We start from the raw sequence: 12,910 nt of genomic DNA on the forward strand, positions 1-12,910 counted from the left end.
AGTTTAATAAATATCGTGCCCATTTTTCTCCCGTACGAGAGAAATGGAGGAATTCCCAAGAGTCAGAAGAGAGAAAGAAGGGGAGAAGGAGGTTCATTCAGTGCTGGCATGTAGTCATTTTTGGATGCTTGGTTCAGATGTGGTCCTAAAGATCTTAAAAGAGTGATTGTTCCGTGAGCACCTGCTGCTGGGACTGCATAGGGATGAGTGCATAGGAGCCCTTCCCCTCCAGGGCTTTGACCTCCAGTGGCTGGAGGCTTCAGCCTGTTCTTGGTAAGCGGGGGCTGCAGAACGGGCAGCAATGGCCGTAGCTCTCCTGTCGCTGCAGTCCTTAAACATCAAGGCTCTCCTTGGAGAGGGCTGACCTCAGTGGTCAGTCCCTGGAGCCTGCCTCCATGGTTTCAGCAGCCCTGATTACAGCACGTCCTCCTCCTCCACGCAGGCCCTCAGGTTGCTCAGATGAAACATGAAACCTCACAGCAAGAGGGGTTTCATTTCACTGTTACTTAAGAAAAGACTTTAGTAAATAGCTAACAGCTTAACAATTTCGTTGGTAAAGCATATTTCTTGGTTTCCCCCATAAGTATTTGTTTAAAGGATCTTGAATACTGCTAATTTACACTGGTAAATTCAGAGACTCTTGTTAAGCACCCTTGGTGACTCATAGGCTTTTATTCTCCTAAATTATGCTTGGTCATAAAGTTTAGTTGGGGGCATTTAAGAACTTTGTGGGTTATATTTCTGACATTGAAATTTGATCAAGTGAATTTTCTACATTAAAATTATTCATAAACTGGAGCTGGTACCTCTCAGGTTATGATTAAATTATTCCTTTAATTCAACAACATTGCTCTCTTTCTACTCAGATACAGTGTGAATTTTTCCAGTTTTCTCAGCTCAGCGATTCAGATAATTTAGCACCCTCTGTCTTTATGATTGAAACTCATCTAGAGCTATTTAAGCAGTTTAAATCTTTTGATACTAATAGTAAGAAAGAAAAGGTATCTGTAGAAAATGGTCTTTTCTTCACTGTAACAGATACATTTCTTTATAGGTCTGAAGGTTAAAGCTGAAGGGACTTTTTCCTCCCTCCAGGGAAATGACTTTTGAAAGCAGAAAATCCTTCCTGACCCCTGTTCCTTCCTTGTTACAGCTGGGCATTACTTTAGCCCTTCTAGCCAGTAGCATCGCTGCATCTTTATTGCTTCTCTGTGCAGTCACTTCACTCAGTCTGATGTTTTAAAACAAAACTCAAAAAGTAACAGGGAGAATTTTGGAGTCATTTTGTTAGTCTTGAAAGAAATATTCTTCATTTTTTATATCCCACTGCTCCCAGTAAGGAAATTCTGATGTACCATTCCTTCATTTCGAATAATAATAACTTGCATTTACCTAGCACTTCTCCATTGACTGAGTTCTTTTGCAAATACTCTTTTAAAGTGCCCGTGGCTGAAGGGGGGCAGTGGGAAGATCAAAGCCCCCGACATGACTCCAGGCAGGGGGGTGAGTTATATACTGCCACTAAAGGTGTTTTTCTATGCTATGCCCTTTCCTGCCAGGCAGCAAGGTGGGCTGACTGGGAATTATGTCTCCCTGCCAGGCTACACAGAAACTAAGCAAAGGGTAAGAAGATCACCCACCTCTTACTCCCCTCCCACCCCCAGCTACCTCTACTCCTCCCACTGATTCCCTTTCCCTCTGCTTTTGACACTTAAAATTCCCAAGTTCCATTGTTGTGTTCAGAAATTCTGACCTTTATTTCTTAACTTTATTTCTGTAGATTCTGCCAGGATACCCTTGGCTTCCTTGGTCCTCTTTTCCTTTGCTTCCTTTATACCTTCCACTGTCTGCCCCCAACCCTTTCCCTCTTATTTCACTCTTTTTTACTTTTCAATTAAAAAGTTTAAATGTACGCACCCAAAAAAATATTACTAAACAAAAAAAAAATCATTTTTACTTGATCAGTGGTGTTTGCATATCCTTAAGTCATTATATGAAGTCCTCCTAGCACAGTGCCCAGCAGCCTTTCAGTAAATGTTGGTTCCCTTCCTCTTACTTCCTCTGCTTCACCTGTGAAGACACTAAAATCATTTACACATACCTGAATGGCCTCCACATGACAAAACACGTAACTGAAAGTAAAAATAGCAAGGTGCCCTCAGTACAGTCTCACAATGATGTGATTGATTAGCACAGGAGGAAATACTTTGTAAAAAGTGTCCACCCTTGTAAAAATTTTTACTTTGGTTCTAGATAAATGGCTAGGTCTGGAAAAACAAGGCAGATGAAGAATTGGGATATTCAGCTTTGAGAAGTGAGAACTCAAGAAAGAATATGAAAGCTTTCTTTTAGATACTTTTAGGATTGTTAGAGACATTTGATTCAACTTAGTTTTTATGTCTCATAAGCAGTTATGGTAAAGGCATGTTTCAGTATCACAGATCCCTGAACTTTCTAGGAAGACAATCTGACACAGAATGCACTGTCTCCTGAGTTCCTCATCATTGGAAACACCGGAAGACAACTCTTTTAACAAAAATGAATAAGGAGAGTTTAGGCACAGGTTTGCAGGCTAAACTAGTTGACCTCTACAGCTTCAGCTAACATTCAGTCTTAATTTGGATATACCATTAACTGCTACTTACGAAACCTCAGCTTCGTTATCAGACATTATCAAATATTTTCATTTTAATTGTTCACCATATTCTCTTGCCCCTTTTGTAAGTGGAAAACAGTAATTTAAAAATTTTCTTATAGCTTAGCAGCATAATGTCATAGCATAGATGTGATGGAATAAATAACATCTGTCTTGTTTGCTGAACTCTAGAAAGGCTATGTCAGAAATACCTTTCAGATTCCAAAGGATAGTTTTCAGTGTCAAAAAAATAAGCTAACCATAATTGACTCATAATGATACTTTCTAATATACCTGATTATTTACAAAAAGGTTTATATTTATATCCCAATGTTTATGATCCTTTCAGAAGGTATCAGTTTGGACTTAAGCCTCAGAATTTTAGTTTCTGTCATTTTGCAACTTTTATGTCTTAGCAGAAATATCCTAGCTAGTCTTGCAAGTAGTTGCCTTTTAATGTATACCTTATTTCTCTGATTCTAAGATGCCAGTGATTGCACCACGCATCACAGGGTTAATCCAGTATGTACAGCCTCACGTGGTGGCGTGCTGCTTTCCATTATCCAGTGTAGTGCTTTGGACTTCTTTGAAATCTTTACGAGTATAGAATTTTGAGGCATGTTGAGAAATATAGAGTTTTGTGTCCTTGTCTTGTTTGTAAAACTCAAGCTGCTTTTTTCCTTCATTAAGTTGTTTATACTACAAGTTAAATAGTTCCTCTTGAATTAAGCTGTAACTTTGGACAGAGAGATGTTTAATGCCAAATGATGTAACCCTTCACAGAGTATGAGTCTGTCACACCAAATTCTCCTGGCTTTGGAAAATGCTTTAGTCTTAAGACCACTGGCAGTTTTCTTTGCTTTTAATTGAAATGATAGACATGATGGGCTCATCAATACCACGTCATAGTGTAATCCTTTGATAGCATTCAAGAAACAAATCAGTGATCTACGTTTAAATTAAAAACCCATCCTTGTTTGGTGCTAACTCTGCCATGTAAGAACAGAAATGATGGGTAGATGAACAGATACCTTTGTAACAGCCAAGTTTGCACATCCCACATAAGGATAGCCGTATCTAAACCTACTCCTATGCCTTATGGCCGGAAAGTTTCTTTTATATAATTCTTAAGAAGTATCACTGTCAGAAATGTTGAATTTTATAAAATTTGTATCTTAGAATCCAGGAAATATGGTATTTGCTGATTGATTGGCTAATCTCTAGGAAAGCCAATATTATTTTGGCAATAGCTGCCCACATTTACGTATTTAGTAGTACAACCGTTTTCTGCAAATGACATCAAAAGTATTTTTCTGCCCTATAGGCATCTTTATCTTACAGAAAGACTTGAAGAAGCAAGAAGGCTTTTTTAAAAAAATAAAGTTTTTAAAGTAAATGCTAACTATAATTCAGTTTTTAGAGAGTTACTTGATCAGTCGATTAATAGTGTTAATATGACATTTTTACAGATTTTATAATGAAATCTCATAGTTTGAAAGATGTCATTTATTAAAAAGCAGTTCTTTTTTTAAAGAGTAGTGCATGAACATCAGACTTTTCAGATATGTACGTGAAGATCTGGAATGTCATGCACCAGCTTCAGAAATAACATATTTAAAAGTGTTTTCAAAAATATAAATTATAAAGTGGCTGTAATAATTAATAAAAACAGAATTCTCTCTTCTAAAATTGTTTTAACTAGGAAATACAAGCAGATCATGGATATTTTCTTTAATACTTAGACCACTGTTAGTATCTTGATCATATCATTGGTATCTTGATCATATCATTGTAGAAAGTCATATTTTTATACCATTTTACTTATCAGCCACTTCTGTATTATCCAAGTTAAGCTTGTGCCATTGATTTATTTTATTATGTCAACATATCCTAGCAGCCTGTGCTACTTATAATCTGTCCTCTGAAGTTGCTAATTCCTTGTTGTCTGTTTTTTGCTGATGTACCCCTGTACATTTACTGTCACTTCATATCCACTCCTGTTTGCAGTTCTTGGCTTTAGGATTGCATGCAGAATAAGAAGTTGGAGACTGAATTAAGAGTGCATGGAGATAAACTATAAATGAGAAATGTGAAGAGAAAAATAATAGAATGTATAACAGTAAAACCTAATTGACTTGGAACTTTTTTATAGCTAATAAATTTAACCTGCCATTTATTTCTAAATTAATGTAACTTCTTTTTAACTCTAGTCGTCTCAGATTAACAATCCCCAGTTTGTATGGGTGGTACCAGCTTTGCGTCAGCTACATGAAATCACCCGCTCGTTCATAAAACAAACCTATCAGAAGCAAGACAAGGTAAGAGGATTGCTATATTTGATTATTATGCAGTTACTTGCATAACCTTTTGTAATGACTAAACATCATAAGATTGCTAAGTTTTATAGTGACTGTTTTACAATTTTATGGTTATTAATATAATTCATTTATATTATTTAATAATCTTGAATTTAAGTATCATTCTGCTTTCATTTCTGTGGAGCTTGTCTTTTGATATATCCCTAACTCATTTATTTTTTATTTCCTTAATTTACTGAAGTAAGCCAATTTTTAAAAGTTAGAATAGTATTGTAGGAATTTGAAAAGATTCGCAAGACTTGTTTTATATTGTGAAAAAACATTAGTTCGCTTAAGGAACTACAGGCTCTTCAGTGTAAGAGACTTGGGAAGAAAGATCTGGAAAAGTATGCAAGAAGTGAAATAGTGCTTTTGAAAGACTTATTTTTTAAAAAAATAATAAAAAATTCCTTTAGAACCAGAAATTTTCGAGGGAAGTTTATTAATTCTATAGTAATTCCCAAGTAAATGTACATATGAGATTGTTTTCATTTACTTTTATGTAGGAAATGTGAGTGAAAAATTTTTATGTTTGCTGTTCCTCAACTGTATGCTCAAATAGAAGCTTGTATTAAACTGACAAAGTAGCTGCACATTCTCATACCTTTTTTTGTTCGTTTGTTTTCACCAAGAGCATTATTCAAGACTTGAAGAAAAATTTTGAAATAGTAAAACTGGTAACAGGAAGCTTGATAGCTTGTCATCGGCTTGCAGCAGCCGTGGCTGGACCTGGAGGCTTAACTGGCTCAACGCTAGTGGATGGCCGATATACCTACCGGGAGGTACCTGGCATTGTGCTGTTGTTGCATGACTTACAGCATCCATTTGATCTTTTTGCGTTTGAACTATAAAAGTAATATTTATTGGAAAGAACTCTAAAGAGGAAGCATGAGGTGTCTTTGTCATGATGGAACAGTTTTTAATCTTTAATAAAACCACCTCGAAGTAAAAGGTTAGAAAATTGATATTTGTGGGTATATCTTTCAGTAAATCACCTAACATAACTGCATATGATATGGTATTAAAAATAAATATCTTTTGTCTTTGATCGAAAATATAATTGTCAGTTCTGTGGCTCATGGCTTTTTGTTTCTCAAAGCTGTCAGTAATATTGTTTTCCAAAAAATAGAAAAATATCTTCACTCATCAGTTGTGTTCTGGTGTTTTACTCTGAGATTGCTTGGCATCTAAAGTCACCCGAGTTTGTAATAGACAAGTAGTTTCTGCTACACTGTATTGTCACCTCATAAACGGATTTCTCACATTTACTTTACCCTAAATTACAAGAGAAAGCATTAGGTAAACTACTTTTTAATTAAAGGTAAAACTACTTTTTAATTTCAGTTGTTTGTTTGTTTGCTTTTACGTATGAATGCCTGGAGTTGACTAATTAGCATTATTTCTTTTTCCAGTATTTAGAAGCCCATCTTAAATTCCTGGCATTTTTCTTGCAAGAAGCTACTCTGTATTTGGGTTGGAATCGTGCCAAGGAAATCTGGGAGTGTCTTGTGACTGGCCAGGATGTTTGTGAATTAGATAGAGAGGTAAGAAGATGGCGTTATGGATGAAGTAAGACAAAAGTGTGACTTAATAAATAAATAGTATTTTGCTTTACTGTGTGTATATCCCATTTTTATGCATGTCTCATATCTTCAGTTCTAAACATTTTTCAGTTTACTAAGCATACATTTATAATAAGCTAGGAGCTGAGAGCATTGAAAAGATATATATATGTTATATACACAAGCATATGAGATCTTTGGTAATTTTGATAACCATTCTGCATAAAACCAAATTCAGCTAAGTGAGTACAGCAAACTTAGTGTATTCTTTAGTTTTTTTTTTTTTCCCTCCCATGAAACTAATTTTAAGTTAACCAGCAGAAACTTTGAGTTCGTATAATGATGTTGTATCCCAGAAACCCTAAAGAAAGAATTGTTGTCTAGACAGATCTTTAGAATGACAGTTGCTTCAACGTTTCCTAACAGTGAATCACTATTTCCTCCTCTCATTTTGCAGAATAACGTTAACTACATCATAGAGTTATTGAAAGGATCAAGTATGTGACAGTGCCTAGCACAGTGTAAAGCTTATTTAATAAATGTCAGTGGAAAAACTGAAATGTAATGATTCAGTGGAAAGTATGAGTATGTATTTTCATTATCTAGAAGAAAGATTGCTGTAACTAACTGCTTCATTTAGTTCCAGAGTTGCATTCATTTTAGTTTTGAGTGGTACTAAGGCATTATAAATATCTGAAAAATTAAAAATCATTTGTCTTTGCTTTCCTCGTTTGGATTATGTATATGCCTGAAGTGGGTTTTAGTTACAGGGTGATATTTGTCTTGATTCGCAGATGTGTTTTGAATGGTTTACAAAAGGGCAACATGATCTTGAGAGTGATGTTCAGCAGCAGCTCTTCAAGGAGAAAATTCTTAAATTGGAGTCATATGAAATCACTATGAATGGTAAGGAAAAACATCAAAATTGTTTTTTCAGTTCTTTAAATTTTATTCTTTTCTTTTCAGCCCACTTTGAGAAACAGCGTCACAGTTTGGTATATGCTTCTGGACTTTGCCTTATGCATATAAAGATACATCTATATAAACATGTTTATATAAACAGATGAATTTCTTTTTACATGAATGGTATTTTTAAATTGCACAGTCTAATAACTGTCAAACTGTTTTCATGAAATTACTTAGTATAGAAAGGATTCATTTAAGGTAAAAATTGTTCCAAGTATAGACATCCTCTTTTCAGTTGTTTATTTTGATTGAAATTTTTCTTATTGATATGAACTTTGCATGCCATAAAATTTATTTTTTTAAAGTGTACACGAAGTGTTTTTTGTATGTTCACAAACTTGTTCAGCCTTCACCATTTTTAACCTCAGGACATTTTCATCACCCCAGAAGGAAACTATGTAGCCACTCTCCATTCTCCCCTTTCCGCAGTCGTGCATCTGCTTGTTGTCCTTGTGGGTTATTCTGATGTGGGCATTTTCTATCAATAGAATCGTGCATTATGTCACCTTTTGTATTTGGCTTCTTGATCAAGCTGAGACATAATGTGGTCAAAGTTCACCCAGGTTTTTGCACGTGTCAAAACTCCATTCCATATGACTGGATAACACTTATTGAATGGGTGTAACACATTGTGTTTATCCATTCATCAGTGGATAGGCATCTGGGTTGTTACCACTTTTGGTTATTGTCAATAATGCTGCTGTAAATGTCCGTATACAAGTTTTTATCTACCTAGGAGTGAAATTGCTGTATGATATAATTAACATTTGAGGAATTGCCAATCTTTTTTGCAAAGTGGCTGTACCATTTTACAATCCCACCAGCAGTATATGAGGTTTTGATTTCTCCCCATCTTCTCTAATAATTATAAACTGTCATTTTTCTTTTAGCCATCCTAGTGGTTTTGAGATGGAGTCTCATGGCCTTTAATATGCGTTTCCCTGATGACTAAGGATATTCATGGGCTCTTTGATCACTTACATATCCCCTTTGAAAAGATGTCTATTAAAATTTTTCTCATCTTTAAATTGGGTTATTTGCCCTTTTAGTTTTGAGTTTTAAGAGTTGTTTATATATTCTGTATACTCACTCCTTATCAAATGACATGATTTACCAACATTTTGTCCTGTTCTGTGGATTGGCTTTTCATTTTCACGATAGTCATTTGAAGCACAAAAGCTTTTAGTTTTGATGAAATTTTTTTGTCGTTATTGTTGCTTGTTTTTGATACCATATCTAAGAAACTATTGCCTAATTGACAGTCTTGAAGATTTGTGCCTGTTTTGTCCTGAAAGTTTTATAGTTTTAGCTCTTGATATACTTTGTCTTTTCATTGATTATCTATGGTACCAAGAGTACATGAATTTATCTGACATTCTATAATTTCAGGTTTTAACTTATTTAAGACTTTTTTTGAAAATGTGAATCTGTGTGATCATCGATTGAAAAGACAAGGAGCTCAGTTGGTAAGTAGCATTGTTTGCAAATCTAGATAATTTGGATAATCTAGTAAAACTTGATATTCAGCAAAAAAAAAAAAATATTCTAATTGAGAGAAGACATGAGGTTTTTTAAAAAGAATGGGCTCCTCCTTGACTGCAGTCTCCTGCATCATTCAGAGAGCTCCTCAGAGTGTGAGGGCATTCCCCTTCCCATACAGGTGACTTCTCAGATTCCTCTTTGGTTTTTGCTGACCTGAGAGAGCCAGTGGCCTCCTGTGGCTGGGTGAACGCAGAATAGGGATAGTTCTAGCCCAGCTTCTAACCTCTCAGATCCAACAGTTCACAGGTACCTGAGAATGTACCAAAATCTTCAGTTTTGAGGTCTCAGAGGCAAGGATTTGGAGGGAAATTTTTAGAACAGACAGAGAAGCAGGAAAATGAGAATGTATACAGCTTACATTTATATTTACGTGAGTAGCTTTAAAAAGGCGAAAAATAACTCTTGTTCCAGATCTGTTTCATTCATGACCTGACTTCCTAGAATTTTTACAAGATCTTGTAAGCCCTCGATCTGGCCATTTCTAACTGAGCTTTGAAAAGACCAGATTGAGCCCTGAGGATTAGTAACCACCTCTAGCTTGACTCCCTTTCCTTTGAAGAAAAGCTCCTGCAGGGGGTGCCCATGTTATTCCTGTATGTGTGCCTCAGTGCCCCATCTGGGTAGAGTTGCAGCTTCAGTGTAGGATAACACCTGGAGGAAAATCTCCTTATCTGTCCTGATTCCACAGAAGTTGCCCAGTGTTTCTGTTGTTGGCTGTTTTCTGTTTTAAAAAATTATTATATAAAACTGTTGTTTTGTATAATAATGTTCTCGAGTGTACCTCGGTTTTTGTAGCCTTAATTCATAGTGAACTGTAAGAGGTATGGATTTACAGTGTAGCAGAAAATAATTGTATTTTTGTGGCCTTGATGTGCTATAATTTTTTTTCTTCTGAACAGTATGTAGAAAAACTGGAATTGATAGGAATGGATTTCATTTGGAAAATAGCCATGGAATCACCTGATGAAGAAATTGCTAATGAGGCTATTCAATTAATTATAAACTACAGTTATATTAATCTAAATCCTAGGTTAAAGAAGGTAAGTATGGAAAAAAGGTGCTCATACACAAAAAGTAATGTATTTTTAATTGATAAGTTGGCGTGCCTGAAAGTTTAGCTTCTTTATTTTGACATTTTATCCTTAATAATGATTACAACTAAATGGTAGACTCATTAATTTCCATTTACCTCTTAACTTTTAGGATTCTGTATCATTACATAAGAAATTCATTGCTGATTGCTACACAAGATTAGAAGTGAGTAGCAAATTTTATTTAACCTTTTTTTGAAATAAATGCTCTTGAGTTTTTTTCCATTTATAATTTTGTATTTTGAGATCATGTATAGTTCTGGCTGGATCCCGTTGGAAGAATTTGCCAGCAGTATCGTATTGTCAGCATAGGGAACAGGCATTTGCCTTGATACCCACAATATAGAAATAAACGTAACTTTATGGGAAATCATTCCTTCTCCCTCCACCATCTCTCTTCCCTGTTTCACCTACCATGCCACACCTCACTCCCCACCTCCTTTTGGGGTATAAAACTGTCTTCTTTACATTCCACATTTCAATAGATTCTTTTTCTCCTTTTTTGGTCCAGAAATTTTATATACACACTTGCTTCTTTTCCCATCATTCCTCATGTGTCATTTCATTTATATCATAAATGCTGTTAAAAGCCACAGCAACACACTCAGTAGTAGGCCGTATTGGTTATCTGTCCATTAGTAGCCTGTGACCTAATACTGTCTCGTGTGTGTTGCCAGTGCCTTATTTCTAGCATGATGGTTAAAGTAGTAAGCATTCATCTTTTCATTCCTAATTTGTGCTTGTTGAAGTTTAATACCTAATAAAGAGTGTTCCAAAAGCATAAAATGCTACTGCCCTCAAATGTTAAAAAGTTAAATTTTCTGGTAGTGAATATATGCTGGCAGTGAATCTGTACAGGAGTTCCCAGGTTGTGACTTTCATCCAAATACGTGATTATAAAAACACTTAAAGTACTCAGGTACCCTAAATAAGATACCGTGTAAGTAATAACACGTGTAGAACAGTTGTTCTCAATCGGAGATTATTTGACCTCCCAGGGGACATTTGGCAGTGTCTAGAGACCTTCTGGTTGTCACTAGACAGGTCCTGCCGGCACCTGGTGGCCAGTGGGTGGTGAGTACAAGTCAGAAATGCCACTAAACGTCCTACAAAGTCCAAGACAGTCTTCATGACAAAACAGCTTCCAGCCCAAAATGTCAGCAGAGCTGATGTTGAGAAACCCTGATGTAGAATAATTTCTTGTTTAGGCAGCCAGTTCGGCACTTGGTGGCCCCACTCTGACACACGCTGTGACCAGAGCAACAAAAATGCTGACAGCCACTGCCATGCCAACCGTAGCCACGTCAGTCCAGTCTCCTTACAGGTAAGCGACTACAGAAGTTACAGCAGATGCACAACACACAAAGATCGGTCAGCTTAAAAGCAAAATTGGAATCTTTTTTCTTCCTTTGGAGATCTCTGTTAATTGTTCATTTCCTCATTTTATTTCATGTATTTTTCAAATAGTCATATCCTTGAAAATTGTGTATTCCCTGTCATATATTTTATCATTTGATTCATTTTACTTTAACTCTGTGTAATATGAGTAGCCTACTCTATGATTGAACCAAGATATATTCTTTGTCTGAAGAATAATTTTTTTCAAATTTGAAATATTTACTTAGACATAACTTTTTGAATAGACAAATCATGACACAGTGTAAGCAAAATGAAGTGGCATGTGATGATTAATATTGTACATTATGATATAATCATAGTTAAAATGTTATGTACTTAAAATTATTTTTGAAATAATTGTGTTAAAAGTTTGAATTGACATCTCTAAATCACATTGCTGTGTGGAGTGTTTTCAGATGTTGTCAGTGAAATTTGAGTTGAGCATTTTCTGTGCTTCTTTGGTATAGTAAGGAGAATAGATGGATATTTAGAAAATTAAATTGAAGCAGTTAAACTACTTCTGTGGATTTTAATAAGTCTTTCATTACTGGTGAGCAGCCCCAAATCAGTGGTGGTCAGGTTCTCAGAGAAGAGCTCCCTCTGTGTCTCATTCTGCTGCCCTCCAGTGGTTGGTGCTGATAGAGTCTCTACTTCTGGAATGTGTGTATTTCTTTCTCTTTATTTACAGTTGGGGGTGTTCCTTTTCTTTTTAAAGCACTTTATAGCAAACTGATCCAGTTATATATGTATATTTTTTTCCATATTGTTTTCCATTATAGGTTATTGCAAGATATTGAGTATAATTCCCTGTGCTAACCAACTCTTTTAAAGTGAAATTTCCAGTACTGCTAATCAGCATGCCTGAGATTTAGAAATACACCTGTATGAACTATTTAGACTTTCCAGAATATCAAGTGTTTGAGGGCACTTGGATTTTCATCTGTCAGTGCTAACACGTGTAGTGTTTAATAAAGTGTGGAGCTGTCACTGTATAAGCTGCTGGATATTGGAGTCCTCTTATTTCAAATGATAGGCAAGATTCCTTAACTCTGACCTAAAGAGACCTCAGGTCTCATTTTTAGAGTCTGAGAGCTCCACACTTCCTTGCTATGTGTTTTCTGTTCCAAAGATGATTGTATCTCTTTGATGTGTGTTGATTTCTTAACTATTTTGAAAATCCTTGGGATACCATTTTCTGTATATGTTTTAACTATACAGGATAGTCACATAAACCAGATGAACATTTTTTGAAGGGGGGGGATCTTTTTCTTCTGCCTCATTCTTAAGCTAATTAAACAGCAGTTCTCATTTGTGGTATACTAAATGGTTTGCATTTGTCTTCTAAATTTCAGGCAGTTC

At 35.6% G+C, this 12,910-nt stretch overlaps 1 protein-coding gene across 4 annotated transcripts in view; it reads left to right on the forward strand.

Annotated features, from left to right (window-relative positions):
• USP24 (ubiquitin specific peptidase 24) overlaps positions 1-12,910 on the forward strand; it is a 155,870-nt gene that overhangs the window by 61,363 nt on the left and 81,597 nt on the right. For 3 of the 4 annotated variants that reach the window (XM_061411816.1, XM_061411818.1, XM_061411817.1), the window contains exons 17-25: positions 1,564-1,623; positions 4,846-4,953; positions 5,625-5,774; positions 6,405-6,536; positions 7,349-7,460; positions 8,910-8,986; positions 9,962-10,102; positions 10,266-10,319; positions 11,362-11,477. In XM_061411816.1, coding sequence (XP_061267800.1) covers positions 1,564-1,623; positions 4,846-4,953; positions 5,625-5,774; positions 6,405-6,536; positions 7,349-7,460; positions 8,910-8,986; positions 9,962-10,102; positions 10,266-10,319; positions 11,362-11,477 — 950 coding nt within the window. The remainder of the gene's footprint in view (positions 1-1,563; positions 1,624-4,845; positions 4,954-5,624; positions 5,775-6,404; positions 6,537-7,348; positions 7,461-8,909; positions 8,987-9,961; positions 10,103-10,265; positions 10,320-11,361; positions 11,478-12,910) is intronic. The other variant, XM_061411820.1, reaches the window with a different exon arrangement.

The sequence above is a fragment of the Bos javanicus genome, chromosome 3 (assembly GCF_032452875.1).
Source record: "Bos javanicus breed banteng chromosome 3, ARS-OSU_banteng_1.0, whole genome shotgun sequence".
NCBI classification, from domain to species: Eukaryota; Metazoa; Chordata; class Mammalia; order Artiodactyla; family Bovidae; genus Bos; species Bos javanicus.